Source organism: Lissotriton vulgaris, chromosome 1_1, assembly GCF_964263255.1.
Source record: "Lissotriton vulgaris chromosome 1_1, aLisVul1.2, whole genome shotgun sequence".
Classification (NCBI taxonomy): Eukaryota; Metazoa; Chordata; class Amphibia; order Caudata; family Salamandridae; genus Lissotriton; species Lissotriton vulgaris.
Window position 1 is genome coordinate 554,639,000 of NC_141685.1, and position 16,969 is coordinate 554,655,968.

The 16,969-nt window shown below is 40.8% G+C and overlaps 1 protein-coding gene across 1 annotated transcript in view; it reads left to right on the forward strand.

Moving 5' to 3' along the window:
- HFM1 (helicase for meiosis 1) overlaps positions 1-16,969 on the forward strand; it is a 2,890,879-nt gene that overhangs the window by 2,630,070 nt on the left and 243,840 nt on the right. Inside the window, exon 34 of the mRNA XM_086925623.1 lies at positions 11,846-12,091. Coding sequence (XP_086781749.1) covers positions 11,846-12,091 — 246 coding nt within the window. The remainder of the gene's footprint in view (positions 1-11,845; positions 12,092-16,969) is intronic.

Genomic DNA, 16,969 nt, shown 5'->3' on the forward strand with positions numbered 1-16,969 from the left:
CTCCATTCAGTGCACTCCATCATGGTGAGGACTATTTTTTCATCTTGAGTGTTTACCTTACAGTCCCTTTTTTATGTTCTCTATTGGATTTTGCACGTCATTGCCGTCGGAGTTTGGCCCGCATTTTCATGCATTTTAACGCTTTCCCGCAGACGTCAACGTTACATCTCAGTCAAACGCAGGTGCATTTCACTGCCACCGAGCCAGCTCCGCTATCTCTCCTGCCTCTCGTGACATCACGACCGGTTTAACTTAATCGGACAGTTTCAACCGTACCTGACTCACGGTCGCATCGGCAGAGAGTTTGCCACAGTTCACAGCAGTAATTTCTTCACCTGCCACCACAAAGTGAGTGTTTTATCTTCATTTCTCATCAGATTTTCATTAGAAGTTATGTCAAACCTCCTTTAGTTTTTCTTCTTCATGTTGAGGTGCAACCAGGCCCGTTGTCTCCAGTGTAAGGTTCAATAATTACGATATCACACTGGAGGTGGAGAGAATCCAGTAGGTTTATCAGTTGCAAATCTCAGCCATCACCAGTCCAACTGTAAGTGACTCCAGCTGTTCAAACATCGCAGTGATGGAACCCTGCCATCATACCATTTTATATTCTGCTAATCTGCATGTGAATCTAAGTATAATTTTCATGCAAGCTACAACAAACCCAGGTTTGGAAACCGTCCAGCAGACTCACCTTTGTTTTCCAAATGTTTGTAAACAATGGTCCGAGATTCAACACACAAATAATCTGAGCGACATACATTTTAAGTGTTCACAATTGATGAATCACCACATACGGACCATACGGACCTGGTGTATGTGGTTTAGAACTGGGGAGGATACATTACAGTGCAAACTCCTGTGTACACTACAGTTACAGCTTATTGCCTGTTAATTGGTGAAGAGAGGAGGACAATTTAAGATACCTGTTTATGGCCATGCACTAATCTGATCACACGTTACATGGCAATGAATGAAATGATATTCAAACCATTGAGATACTTCTTGCTTGACACCATCCCTTATCAGCAAGGGTGCTTGCACACCTTTGAAATAGAGATTGATCTTGTGCAAAAATATTAGGGGCCGTGTTCTTCGCATCTGCTGCATATGTCATAAAAGTATATTGGGAAACTTGTGTTTCTGTATATCGTGTGACAGTGAAGGGGCACTCTAATTGTACAGTACATGAAACTTTTTTGTGTTGATCATAATTGGTATGAATGTACAACAGATGTTTCTAATAATCATACATTGTGTATAGAGTGCATCAACCTTTCTTGATAATGTAATTTTGTGTGTAAGTTGTGGAATGAGTTCCCATTTGACTACTACTTGCAACTACCATATAGTTTTGTTGTTATGCTGTAAATTTAAATGTTTTCCATTACCCAATATAATTGCACTTTACGTTATCAAACTCTGAAGGATGGAGAACTTGGTTGGCACACTGGAAATTAAACATGTGACCAGCCTACTGCGAATGAATCATGTGGCCAGCGTGTCACATTCAGATTTCTGTCGCAATGGTAAGCTACTTTACTCTATGTATGTTTCTACGAGCTTACTCAACATTGGCATTTTTGGAGATTTACACTTCATTGGCTGTTTCTCTGGCAATGTCCTGCAATACCATTTTTTTTAACACAGTTCTCTTCAGTAACCATTTAAGTGAATCACACACATTTTTAGGTCTCTGCTCTAGATAGCGAACATGTGTTGTCTTGAACAGAGACATGCTGTATCTGCTTTTTGGGAAACAGCCCGCCCATAGGCTTCCTTGTGGTGGCACCATGATTGCTCAATTTTGGGCTCTCCCCATATTCCAAAACCATGCATATGTCATGGTTCTTCCGGTGTTTAGCCCTCCAGAGAGCACTGGTGAAATATTGTTAAACTTCTGCAGAGACCATTTTAGGGCATTGTTGCAGCACTACTTCTTTATTTCTTCACAAACCAACCTCTTGCCATCTAGTGAAATAAGTCACGCTCCCCTCTTCCATCAAAGAAATTGTGCGCCTTTTGTTCAAATTTGAATCCCTCACTCCCGTTTACACTTATTACCAATCGACAGCACAACCTTTCAATGTGTGTCAGATTACACTAAAGTTGAAGTTGACTAGTGGTTGAAGGCCGTCAGGATATAAAAGACGGACCAGTTATCTTTTTTGTTTCTACTGCAAAGTTCCTCCTCTACGTCTAGGATCAGCCAAAGGGGCCCTTATTGGCTAGTTTGCGTGCACAGTATACAGGAGTCGATGCAGCCCGCGCTTCAAATTTTACCAGCTTTTCCTCTCTATTTGTGCAGCAGTTGGGGGCTTTGCACAAAGTGTTACCCAATGGGTGCCTATCTAACGGCTAGGGGTGACAAACACCGCTGGCTACACAAGTCTTTAGATTTATCTAATACACATGGCCTTACACGACTCATATGCTTAGGGAGCATGTGGCTACAGAAAACACTTTCATATGGCGTGCAGTTCTGGCTAATAGATATACAGTGTGGTGATTAGCAGTCAGGTAATCCATTTCAGGGTACATTTTACTTTGCTAATTACAGGATGACAATGCCAAAGTATGTTGGCCACTCTTTAGGTCTCGGCCAAATGGACCAACGTGACAACAGTTAAAGGACATCACTTTCCAGTCTATCTCAAACAGTTCATTCGTCAGGGATGAGAAGATAATAGAGCAGAAACATAGTAAATAGGGGCAGAAGCGGTAGGTAGCATGAAACGTAATTCTGACTGTAAACAAAATGCGTAAACTGTACCATTAAAAAATATATATATTTAAAATGTAAGAAGGCACCCTACACTAAGTCTTCGCTTCCCAGTAACTCCAGCATGGCTGCTGCCAATTGACCTATGACGATGCCCCCGGACTGAAACCTTGAACATTATGCATAGTACGAAGCCGGATAAACATGGCCCATGCCCGCTGGAATTTTGATGGAACTGTCGATGGACCTTTGACGATGCCCCCTGGGCGGATACCAAAACTGTTTGTACTTACCTCAGTGCACGAGCAACCTTGGCCAATGCCCGGTGGAGCTGTCATATACAGCTATAGAGGAGTCTGGCCCTGGTTTCACCCTCTTGGCCGTCACCTACCTAGCCGGACATCTGACATTGTTTTCCTCATTTCCCCTTGGTGTTTCCTTCCCTCCCCCTCCCTCCGTGATTTTTTGATTTAATTGATACAACTATGTAACCTGTAACTCTGGGCGGATACCAAAACCGTTTGTACTTACCTCGGTGCACGTGCAACCTTGGCCGATGCTCGTGGAATTGTCATATGCAGCTATAGAGGAGTCTGTCCTTGGTTTCACCCCCTCGGCCGTCACCTACCCAGCTGGTCATCTGACACTGTTTTCCTCGTTTCCCCATTGTGTTTCCTTCCCTCCCTTCCCCTCCCTCTGGGATTCTTTGATTTAATTGATGTAACGATGTAACCTGTAACTCGCTGATCCTCATGTAAAGCGCTCTGATACCTCTGGGTCTAGCCTGCGCTATATAAAACCCTTCTTATAAAAATAAGAATAAAACTCTTCAAAATAAAAATAACGTTGATGCTACAAGTTACTGTTTAACAAGTAAAATATCACAGTACCAGCATTTTCTTAAAATAGTTAAGATTGTGTGCTGGTCAAGAAAATAAAAAAAATCATTCATCTCATCTAAGCGCATATATGTAGCCAGTGTTGTCTGGCGGATACTGGGGTGGCGCCTATGTGTGAAGATGTGAAAATTCCATTTTCCATTTCAAACCAAACTCACATACTGCAAACGTATAAATAAGAGTTTGCACTTAAATATCATTTTTTTAAAGAAAAACACTCTGTGCATGCCAAACTCGTTTTTACTCATTGTGAAAAGCAGCTATTGGATATTCAAGCCACAAAATCAAACCTCAGTCACCAAGACAATCCATTTATGCCTAAAGAAGACATCGCTGCTCATCAGTATTCACAAACTTCCATTACTATACAGAAGCTATAGAAACCTCCTAGAAAAAAGCTGCAGTTTTTTGGTCTGTGCGTATTCATCACAATTAATATTCAATTCTAGCAACATCTACTACACACAATCAAAATCATGGAACAGACCTAAAATAAGTGTATAGTGTACCTAACTGTACAGAGTGCCTTCGTTTTCCCGTAGTGCTCACTTTGATGGGCCCAAGTCCCTCTCTGACATACTATTACTGCACAGGCAGCATGCACGCTTTTTAAAGATACAATTTAATAACACAGACATATTAGCACACACATTTGAAAATAAGCACTCATAACAAATCCGCATCCTCACATATAAACGGCTAAAAAAGATTAATAACTCGAAAAGCTCAGAGTTCGGCCTATTGGCTTTGCCAATGCTTGTTATACACTTAAGGTTGTGCCTCCTACTGACGTTTTAGGCTCATTTCCACACAACTGTATTTGATAGCTCAGAGAAGTCTGCCATCTCCCTCTTCTGCTATAAACCCACATTTCTTTAAAAGGTTTGCTTGATTTTTAATCACATACTCAGGGACATCCTAAGGATCCTGGGAGCCTGGGCCAAACATATTTTGGGGACCCCTATCCAAAACAGCTTTGAACTTATGATCCGTTTCAGCTCTTTCAAGCCCTCTTTGGCCAGGTCACGGACACACTCGTCCAAATTCTAAATGTGTTTAAGTCTAATATTTAGCAGGGGCGTAACACAGGTCCCTGCAGCCCACGCGGTGCGGGGGCCCGAAGCTCCAGGGGGCCCCCTCGGCACTGCACTCTGTCCGGAGAGCTCCAAATTGAGCCCGGAGGGGGCCCCTCTACATACCTTGCAGGAAGGCCCCCTCAATTTTCGTTACGCCAGTGATATTTAGGGATAGTGACGTGTGTTTTCAATATTGTAACACAGCAGCAGCTCACTAATATTATTGCAAGTAATCTCTGTGATCCCCACCCCCACCCCACTTCTCATATGTGAGTCCCGCTTTAAGCTAAACAAAATGCTTTTATGGATGTAGCATTAAACATAAATACAACATTTCTCTACAAAATGGATGTAAATGAATCTCACACATAACCCACATTTTTTTTTTTAAAGGAATACCGTTTTTAAAACATTCTCTTTAAGAATCATACAAGATCATCAGGGCAACAGGCTGCATAACAGAGCTAGCCCGGGCGGGGGAGGGGGTTGAAAGGGTGGGGCCCTTGTCCAGAGCCCACTTTGCCAATGCCTTGAAACGTCTCTGTACATACTTGCTATAGTTTACTATTTTACCATACTTCAGAGCTATGCTGTTCACTTTCGTATCTGGCACACATGTCTACAAAGCTCCTAGTGTGGTGTACTATCCTCTGTACTTACCTTCCACAGATCCATTCAATCTCAGCACCTCTAGCGTTGTGGAAGAAACTGTGTCCTTCCTTGTACAAATATCCTGTACAACAATCGTCATTTTAGAGTGTCCTGGGAGCTTTTATTTTTTTCCATCTGTAAAGTGATTAATTGTCAGGAAAATGGATCATGACACCTGTTTCCTTTAGAAACAAACATTTGCAATGCAATAGGTCCCACATTTGTGAGAGTTTGAGCTATTGGTGTTGTAAATGAAAATGTCCTTTACCTATGTGTTTTGGTTTACAGAGTAGTAGATGTATGTGGAGTGGAATGGAATTATGAGGGTTGTATTTGAATTGTTAGCTGTAGTATGATGTGTAAATCTGCGGTGTGTATTGGAGGTATGTGGTGTGTCGTAGAATTGTGTTGTGTATTTGAAATATGTGGTTTAGTGTGGAATTATGTGGTGAGTATTGGAAATGTGTGGAGTTCAATTGTGTGGCATGGAACTATGTTGCGATGAGCAAAATTATACTTATTGGAATTATTTCTTATGGTGCGGAGTGCATTTATGTGGATTGCTGGTATGTGACATAGGGTGAATTTATATGGGGTGTATTTAAGTTGTATTGAGTAGCGTGTAATTATCTGTGGCTTAATATGTGGCACTCAGTGCCAATATGTGGAATTTGAATATGTTGTCAACTTAGGGAAGCTTCTTATAACGGCCAAGCCAAGACATTCTGGTCAATAATTGGCAAAGGCTGTGGTACTAGAGTCAGTCCTACGCCTATTGCCATTGAGGAACAGATCTGGGTCCAATATATTGAGAATTTGTACAGTAATAATAATAATTCACAATTTTATAATGTTGTAACTCATGTTGACTCGCGTGTATATGACTCTCCATCTGAAAAGGAAATTGAATTTGCTATTAAGAACATGCGCTCCTCTGGTGCGATGGGACCTGATGAAGTTCCTATCTCTGTATTAAAACAACAAAGTGAGCTATGGAGCAAAATCCTTTTTCCTGTGTTTAAATCTTGCTTTTCTAGCGGAATAGTCCCCCCCTCCTGGAAAGGGAGTATCCTTGTTCCTTTATATAAAAAAGGGGCAAGAGACCTTCCTCAAAACTATCGTCAAATTGCTTTGCTTGATGCCATCGGTAAGGTTTTCGCAAAATGTATTCTCTCGTTAATTAACGAATGGGTAACTGAGTTCAAAATTCTGCCTTTTGAACAAACTGGTTTTAGGCAAAAGCACGGAACGTTAGACAACTTGACTGCACTTCAGGTTATTACGGAAAAATATGTGAAAGTTCGCGGTGGGCATGTATATGGTGCTTTTATTGACTTCTCCACTGCATTTGATAAAGTGGATAGAACATTGCTGTGGAGAAAGTTGACTGATTTAGGGATGCCACCTTTTCTCATTAAATTAATCCGTGCCCTTTATTCTGATACCTGGTGCAGAGTATTGCTGGGAGGTGAAAGAGGTTTATCTAGAATCATACCCACATCCAACGGGTTAAAGCAAGGTTGCCTTTTGGCTCCTTTGCTCTTTTCACTCTACACAGTTGATCTTCCTCTAGCGCTCTCAGCATGCTCTGGTATTGCCCCGATGTTGGGGGGCGTTCCGATTGCATGCCTTATGTATGCAGATGATATTTTGATCCTCGATCTTACCCCGAAGGGCCTGAATAATCGTCTGCAAGCTCTTTATGAATACGCTGGAAACCATTTTTTATTGATAAATATTGCAAAAAGCAAAGTGATGTGCATGGTTGGAAGGAAGAAACCTAAATTTCCTAATTTTCCATGGGTAGTAGGGGGTCAAAAATTGGAAATTGTGAGTTCTTATACCTTCCTTGGTAAAATTGTCACGAGCAATTTAAGCGAGAAAGCTCATATGGACAATAACTCCCGAAAGGCTATCGCGCAGGGAAAGAGTTTGGCATCCTTGTATAAAGCCACAGGTAGAAGGCATTTTTCTATTTACTGGATGTATTCAGAGCAAAAGTACCTGCCTCCCTTTTATACGGAATAGAGTTAATTGACCAAAAAAATTGGAGCTTTCTAAATTCCTCGGAAGGAAAATTTTTTAGAAGTTTATTATCTGATAGCACTACAAATTCAACTGCTACCTTAAGACAGGAACTCGGCTTACGCAGTAGCTGGGTTCAAGCTTTGGCTGGTATCATACGCTGGGTTGTAAGTCTTGCAAAAAGTGAGCCCAATACCTTAAGACATCTTATAAAAAATGAATTGCTGGGAAATTTTAATAACTATTCTTTGATTGTAAAAAATTTTAGATATGCTATGGGTATATTGCAATTAGATAAAGATGCTCTATTTTCTCTATCTTCCTATCAGTTAAAAACCCTTTCGAAGTCCTCCACGTGGGAACTTGGGTTTAGACTGGATAGAGATTTCCGGTTGTTGAAAAAAGGTATTACCCCTGTTATTGAGTCCTGTCTACTAAGGAAAGCTCAACCGTACACCCAATGGAACATTCCTCACTGTGTTAGACGCATGGTGTTTTTAGTAAGACAGGACTTGCTTCCGTTGAAATCTCTTTATTCCAGATGGTATGGCCATTCAGCAATCTGTGATCTTTGTGAGATGTATGACCAGGATTTGGTTCACGTCATTTTCGTTTGTCCAGCTCTGATGTCTTTTAGGCGAAGATGGTTAAGACCAATTTGCCTACAACTCAACATTTTGTCAGCCTCTGCTTTTCGGGCGGCTATGATTAATCCGCCAAATGAAATGTTTTGTTTTAAACTGTACAAATTCTTCAAATGTTTTCTGGATCTGTATTAAGATGGAACATTTTTAAATTGTGGAGTATTTCATATTATTGCATGGTTGACATTTTATGTTTAATGCTTTTTGTATGCATATTTTATGTCTCTTATGTGGACCTCGTAAAGAGTTCCGTTATCATAATAAATAAAAACTTGAAAAAAACTTGAATATGTTGTGTGGTGCAGAATTGTGTGGCATTGAATTGGATTGTGTGGTGCTGTGTGGAATTATGTGGCATGATGTGTAGTGGTAATATGTGCAATGGTATGGAGCAGTATTGTATGGTGTCGAATTATGTAGCAGAGTGGTATTAGGTGAATGGGAATTTTGTGGCATGTAGCTGAGCTCAATTATGTGTACTTTATTTTATTGGTTTGTTGGTTATGCGGCATGTAGTGGAATGATGTGCTGAAGTGTAAGTAGTTGAGTTGTGTGGCATGTTATTATCAGATATTAAAATATGTTGTATGTGGTGGATTTATGCGGATGGATTTGCATGTTGTGGTATTGTGTGACCCCTTCAGCCAGTTCTGATGCTTCACTGCAGGCTCCAAAAATCAAAATGCCACTGAATATATATCTTGCGTACCTACATTATCAATATTTTAATAATATTTTTTTATTCAATGCCTAACATATTTCAGAAAATCGGGGAATACAAAAAGAATGTTTACATTTACAGTTTTGCAATTCAAATTCCTAATAACATTTCTTGCGTTAGGACTGCATTGACATTTAAAGGGTTACAGATCTGCACAGTAGCCGAAAAATTATTTTACTCTGATATTTATTTCAGATGAAGGTAATGCTTTGGAAAAACAACTCATAAGGTAAATCAGCACAACCCAAGAACTATTTGTTACAGCAATATTCAGGGCGTATATCTGGGTCACTAACGCGCCAGGAAGGTTGGGATGGTGGCTGCCAGGATAACAGGGCGAGAGGCCATCCCTCAACCCCAAACTATAAAAATCTTCCTAGAAAGCCAAGCTTTGGCGTAGCTAATAGGTCTTGCCTTAGGGGCATTGTAAGTGTTTAGCTAGAGCTATTGGCTCTGTCAATGTGTTAAAGTTATGTTTTAGAGCAGTGTGGCTGCTGTGTCGCATGATGAAAAGTTATAATAAGTTGCTATGCGCATTTCTGCCTATTTATATATATCCAAGAAGATATTCTGTACTACTTAACAAACCTAATAAAAAAGGAAAAACATAAAAAAAATGTGGGGGGATTTGTGTGTGTTTGTAATGCTGGTAACTTTTTTCTGCCTGTTGTATTGCTTCTTTGTAATATGTATATATTTCAGTTTTTGGCGGGATATAAATAATAGGAGGATGAATGCTGGGAAGTAGTATTTGAATTATTATAGCAGCTGGAGACATCTGATAGGGGAGAATGAAGAAATGCTATATTTCGAGGTCAGTCTGCATATTTGGTAATGCAGCATATTATAAACTGTGTGGACAGAGTGTGAAATCAGTATAATGTTATAATGTAATGTATATATATATATATATATATATATATATATATATGTGTGTGTATATGTATATATGTATATATATATATATATATATATATATATATATTGTTAAGAGATAGAGAATGAACCAGGTAAGAGGGTCTGTTTGTCTGTTTAGGGGCAAATAAATAAATGCGACAAAGACAGAGTTAGTTAGTATTTGCGGAGAGCAATTGAATAGAAAGAATTATACTGAGAGGAATTAGAAATGGTGACAGAGAAACAAAATCAAGAGAGAGAGATAGAAATAAGAAACCATGTATTTGTATTTAAAAAAAATTTTTTATCGAATACTGCAGATTAAACATACCGCGTGGGGGGGGTTACATATGAGAGAGTATTAAAAGAGAATGAGGGGGGAGGTAGAGCAAAAATAATGGAAAGGAGTGAGAAAGCATTAGGAGGAGGAAAGGGAAAACATGCACAATAAAGGGGGATTGATAAAGTGGAAGCAAGTAGTACACAAACATATGCAAAGAGAGGTCAAACCTCACCACAAGATGTCAGACATGGTGTAACATGTTGTAGACCGTGACTACAGGCAACTCAAAATACCAAAATTAAGTGGCTGGAAACCAGTGTGAAAGAAAAAACTATGGCAAAAATCTGCGATCTGGGTGAGAGAGTCGTCGTGAGATAGATATGAAATGGCTCTAGTCAGTATAACGGGGGTGGGGGTGGCTCAACATTGCGCGATTACGTGTAAATTACTTTATTGTCCCATGCCGAACAAAATTAATATGAACGTGTGTAATGTAGCTAGTGTTCATGTAAAGCACTCACTGAGCGGCAGAACACCCCCATCGTAGCAGCATCCGATCGAAGCACAACAGCTGAACTTTTCCAACAACGAGGAAATTAAAAAGTGCAGAGTTAAAGGCACAGCAGAGCATGACAATTGGAAAAGGGATAGGCACCGGCCATTAAGAAGAGTAAGAAAAACATGAGCGGGAAAGAAAGGCAAGCAGCAAAGCAGGAGGGGTGGGTATGGGGGACGGGGAAATCCTCTCACCCTAAATTCAGAGAAAGAAATTGACCTTGCGTCTGCCATTTGATCACGGTCTTTGAATGCACTGCAAATGTGTGGAGATAACAAGAATAACATCCTTGTTTACATAAACAGAAGTCAGCGCACAGGCAAACAGTAACACGATGGGGGAAACATCAATCTGGTCAAATGCTCTTAGAAAAAGGGAAAAGTAGACCCAAAACTGATGCTACAATGAGACAAGTGAAAGGGTACATGGACTGGGGCACTGCTCCTTGGATTGAAAATGAGGGACACATCGGATAGATTGACTACTACCAAGCAAGGATTTTTAAAGGACACCAAAACAAACCAATGAAAATCGGTAAGCCCACAAAGAAGTATATGCTAAAGTATATACAAGATGTCTCGAAATCTTAACAGAGGTCAAATGTCGGGCTATGTCTTTGGACAAACTGCTGCCTATGTTTTTTACAATGATTGGTATTAACAAACTCCTTTCTCTAATGCAGTCAGATGAATAAAAGTAAAGTGAATTATGTGACAATCTTTGCTTGGGTACAGGGAGTGAAAGGAAAATATCCCCAAAAAATATATAGGATGTAATTTTTTTGTAAGTCAACAAATGTAAATAGCTGTAAATGAACTATACACATTCCGCAGTTATGAAAGTAAAAATGAGGTAAGTTTTTCCATGTGATTCTGAAGTATGATGGAAGCAAAGATTTTAATAGGATCAAAACAAATTAAGACACTTTACTTGGTGATGCACAGACATTCAATTAAACTTGATTTCCACACTATCATTTGTGTGCAACATAGTTTCACGAGTAAAACTATTTCTATGTAAATGTTGTGGTTATTTGAAGGAAAGTGTGCGGTCTGTAAATTATAGTGCACTACCACACGATGCTGTAGTTAAATTAAAAAATTGCCCCCCTCAAGTCGATTAAAGCTAGGTGAGTTGCAAATGTTTGTTGCTCTAAAAATATGGTCATGGTTCTAAAATGTTTGGGAAGCATTGTTCTATAGCAGTCCTGATATTCTACATCTGTAAAAGTTCAGGGTGTACAACAATGACCACAATGCCTATTTTGAATGCATTCACATTAAATTAACTTCTGGCTAGGCCAGGTCTGTTAACTTTGCCAATGCTTGTTTAATATTTCCACTAGCTTTTTCTTGTTTTTCTTTGTTTCAGATTTTTCTATTTGGAAACCTTCTATTGTTTCAACCCCAAAAAATTCTCAGACGCCACCATTAAATATACATTCTTGCAGTTCTTTTATGACAAACTTGACTGATGCTGATAAAAAGGGCTCAAGATCATCAGGAGAATTTAATGTGACATTTGACCTGGGGGAAGACGTTTGGGATGATTTTGAAGATGAGAAATTATTAAAGGCTGAAAACTTTACATCTTTGTCAACTTTTAACACTCGCTCAGGTACTTTTGTATACCACTGTTACTATCAGAAATAACAAAATGTCACAGAAAGGGTTCATTAAAATGTGCTTCTAATTAATACAGTGCTCCTCAAATTCCCCTTCTGTTGAAATAGCCTCACATGTCAGGGGAACAAACCCAAACAGCAAACAGCCCCTGCATAGGTAAGAGAATTCCCTTACTGGATACATGAAAACAAGTCCTGTGCACACATTTACAAATTAGTTAGCTCTTTAGTAAGAGCTCAAAGGTTCGGATAGTGTTCAAAAGGAGGTCAAGATCCAGAAACTTAGAGGTGTTTTTAACCTCTTTTGTGCTCTGTCTCTTCCAACCTTCCATGAATTTATGTTGTGTCAAACAAGATTGATATCCTCAGGATACAAAGGAGTGTGTGACTGGGACACCACTCAATAACTCATATAAAATATTCTTAAAATAAATCCCTTGTAGCACCCTATGTTTTGAACTATATACTGCCCAAGCCTACAAGGGTTGATTGGGTTTCCCCTGACAAAAACACCATAGGAATCAATGGGCATTACCGAATCGGTATTTACCGATTCGGTAAATACCGATTCTTACAGAATCGGTAATTCAATTACCGATTCTTCCTAAATCTCACACCTTCTATTTTACCAATTCATAAATACCGAATCGGTAAAATTCGGTATTTATGAATCAGTAAAATATACTTACCTACATCTGGCCCTTAGTAACCAGTTGTTTTACAACCACATCGGGTCCACCATATTCCAGCGGAGAGTGTATCCGTTAACTTTGTCAATTTTTACATTTGCTAGAGCCTGATCAACCTGTTAATTTCTTCCTGATTTAGTAGTAGGAAGTAATATCAAAATACATAGAGAAAAATTATCGCTCAGTGGATTGACATCAACTGTAAAAGAATGCAGCCTAAATGCATGTGTGTTTGACAACAATATATAATCTATTGTCGAACATAGGCCTCTGCCAATAAAGGTCTGCGGCATAGGAGCAGGTCTAGCACATAATTCATTTGCAAATCCTAGTTCCAGGTTAAAAACCAATTCATTGAACAGCCCCCCTGAGCTAGAATGGCAAAAGTGGGGGTTACTTATAACTTCTTCAACGTAAAACCACATATTATATCATCCTCGTAAGGGCACAATGCACAGTTAAAATCGCCGGAAAATATTAACATCTTGTCTATAGCATTTACATTGCACAGGGTTTTTAGTTTATTACCCAGTTTATTAACCACAGTAGAAAAGCTATCTAAGGTAATATTGTTATAGAAATTAACTAGTACAATGCAGTAAGAAACATTGGAGTGCAATATAAGTATTTGATAATAGGGGGACTCATGATAAGACTCAATCTTATTCATGTTTCGCTTTTTATATATGTATGTGCAGAGCATACGTTTGGCTCTACCATGTAAACCCCCTACAGCATGAGTATCAAATGTTTTAAAACCATTTATATGCAGGGATTCCTTTAGCCAAGTTTCCTGAAAACATAGAATATCGTGTTTTAATAGAAAATTAGACCACTGGGGATTATTAATCTTAGAGCGTAGACCTGATATGTTCCAGGATACAAGGCTACAGCCAGAACTCACATTCATACAAGGGAGTCTGGGTACCACGAAATTGTGGAGGTTACAGTCACCTAACAGAACTGTGACTGGGCCATAGCCTAAGTATTAGATAATTCAAGGGGAGGAGCCTTACTCCGAGGAGTAAGGTCAATGACCTGGGCTTCCTTCTCCATAGAGGCCATAAGTGGCATGGCATTTTCCTGCTCTGTTGTTGTTAGAGATCTATTATCCAGCCTTAACACTGTGTCTCCAGAATACCCAAGTCTCTCGACTTCAGATCTAAAACAATAACTCTGGGATGCCAGTCAATCAATATCTTGTAATGGATTTAAAATATCAAAGTGGTTACTTATTAGAATTGTGTAATTTAGCTGACTACCCTGACTAAACCTCTCTTCCTCTGCAGTATACCATAGATGTCTGGATGTTGGGTAAAACTACCCCAAGGGTAGTATGGCTATCTCATTTGGCCTAACTGGCCCATTACCAACCCTTTCTAATGTTGACTGTACCAAACCTGGGGACCTGTATGACAACACAACACAGTACCCAGCTAGTGACTTTCTAGACCTTCAAACCAAGGCAATCCTATGTGCCATCTTAAATTCTGAAAAGAGAAGTGAATTGGTTATCCAAGTCCTTGCACTAAGAAAATGAAGGGATTTGTTCCTCAATGATGACCAGTGCTCATTATTGCTGGACAATGCAGTTGGAGCGTTGGCCAGCACCACAGTGTACGGGGTTACTTCAGGGGGTAGATGTAAGTTAGTGGTTGGGCTGGAATGGACCCTTTGATCAGAAGACTGGCCCCTCAGAGTGCTTAAAAACTGGGCTCTCTCAGGTTGAGTATAGTCATCCCTATCATTAAGGGCCCTATTTGAGCCGTGTGTGGACAAAGCATATCCCCGGCTTGCCCCACCCGGGACAATTGGGGTCTCAATGTTATTTGGTGCAGCAGATGACAGGTCATTCTTAGCCAAATTACTAGCTTCAGTTGCAGTATTACTAGGCCTTAAGGGGAAGTTAGACCGAGACAGGCCCCTATTTATTTCAAAGTTCTCAGTTTGATTATTTATAGAAGTGGCCTCACCCCTACTCCGACAGTTATCGGAGGATATTAAAGGGGTACTAGTCATGGATTTTTATCAAAATTGTCTAACCTAGCTTCAATTTGAATTAGCTTTTGCACGATTGGGTCCAGTAGGGCTGATAACATTAACTCTAGCTTTCCCAGAAGATCTTCTTTCGCCAGAGTATGTGATGTTTCCGCTATAGGGCCGCCTTTTGATGCCGAAATCGGTCCCTGGTTGGGTTCACTGTCGGGTGGGCTAACTTTACGTCCTGGATGTTGCAGCAAAAGCTGACTTTGCTTATGGGTGCCCTGCCCTTTCCTTTTCTTGGGTGGCGGTGCGAGGCTGTACCCATGTGCTATCTTTGTTTTCTGACCCTTGGTAATAAAATTGGCCTAAGTGGTTTCTCAGCAATCTCTGAGGCATATGTGATTTTGGGGGCCGAGGCCATGGAGTCTGATATCTTATTGTGTGAAGAAATATCTCCATTGTTAGATGGTAACACAGTGGCGGAGGATACAGAGTATACAGTTCGATTAATGGAACTTTGGGGTTCTAGGGATAGTCTCCACTCAGTGAGTTATGTCTCATGTATAAGAGCCGATTCAGCCCTTAATAAAAAGGCATCCAATGTCCCTACAACCCCTTGCCCTGTTATGGACTTAGGCCTTCTCATTCTGGACCCTGCTGCGATACAGCACCGGTAAACTCTTTTAGGGTAGCTGTTGCGCCTTACAAATTTAATAAATAAATAAATATACAGACCCTCAGTTAAGTTAAAATACATTAGTTTCACGGTACCTTAGAGAAGGAACAGTGATAATCGTCCCCAAACAATGTAAGGTCAATAGACAATGGTATGGCCCAGCCCTGTCTCATTCAGTCTTTGAGGGAGCCCTGGACTGTTCTTATGTGCCTCTGGGCGTGAAGGGATGACAGTAGTGCCTCCTGGCGCTAAGCCTTGTGGGAATTGAAGTACTCTCCTCTCTGGGATGCGGCGTGTAAAAAGTGCAGCGTGACTTAGCCCCCAGCGAGGGATAGTGCAGCGTGCCTTGGCCCCCCAACGAGAGTAAAGTGCCGCATGCCTTTTTTCTCTGGAGGAAGAAAGTGCTGAGTGCTATGAGGGCATCCCGTGCCGCGGGAGCCCTGGGCTGTTCTTATTCGCCTTCAGGCGCAAACTGATGACGGTAGCGCCTCCTGGCAATTAGCCGTATGGGAATTAAAGTAGTCTCCTCTCCGGGACGTGGCATGTAAAAAGTGCAGCGTGCCTTGGCCCCCCAACGAGAGCAAAGTGCAGCGTGCCTTGGTCTCTTAAGGAAGAAAGTGCTGAGGGCTATGAGGCAGGCTTGTCTGCCTTAGACCAAGGAGACAGGATTGTAGCGTTGGACCTGCAGGATGCCTATTTTCACATTCCCAAACTGCAGGGCCACAGGCGTTATCTATGGTTCATGGTAGGCCATGAGCACCTTCAGTTTACCGTGCTCCTCTTCGGCACTACCAGAGCCCCTCGGGTGTCCACCAAGGTAATGACGATGGTTGCGGCTCAGCGGCGCAGATTAGGGGTTTCCGTCTTCCCCTACCTTGGCGACTGGCTTTTGAAGGCATCCTCACCCCAGGCAGTTGTCTCCCACCTTCAGACTACGGCAGACCTCCTGCATTCGCTGGGGTTCTCTATAAACACCTGACTCCTTCTCTGACGCTCCCTTTCATCTGAGCTGTTCTGGACACAGTGCAGTTTTGGGCTTATCCTCCTGAGCAGCGAGTCCAGGATATTCAGGTTATGATTCCGTTATTTCAGCCTCTATCCTGGATTTTGGTGAAGTTGAATCTGAGGCTGTTGGGCCTCATGGCCTCCTGCATCCTGTTGGTAAGACACTCAAGATGGCATATGCGGGCTCTGCCGTGGGACTTGAAGTTACAATGGGTACAGCATCCTATATATATGACGTAGGACTTAGGTCAGTAGGTCTCTATTGAAAATATTAAAATTAATAGTGAGTGCGAACTAGCTCAGAGGTCACAAGCAACTTTCTTGAATACACAAGAAGAGATTTGTTTCTGACAACTGCATAAACATGACAACTTTGTTTCCCTGGGACAGGAATAACTATCTTCAGAGTCCTGGAAACAATAGATAACTAACGGCTTAAGAGTCTGGTTTTCCAAGTAATCGTTGTGACGTAGATGAACGGATGGAAGTAGCCATGCTTTATTTCGGTAGCATGGGCT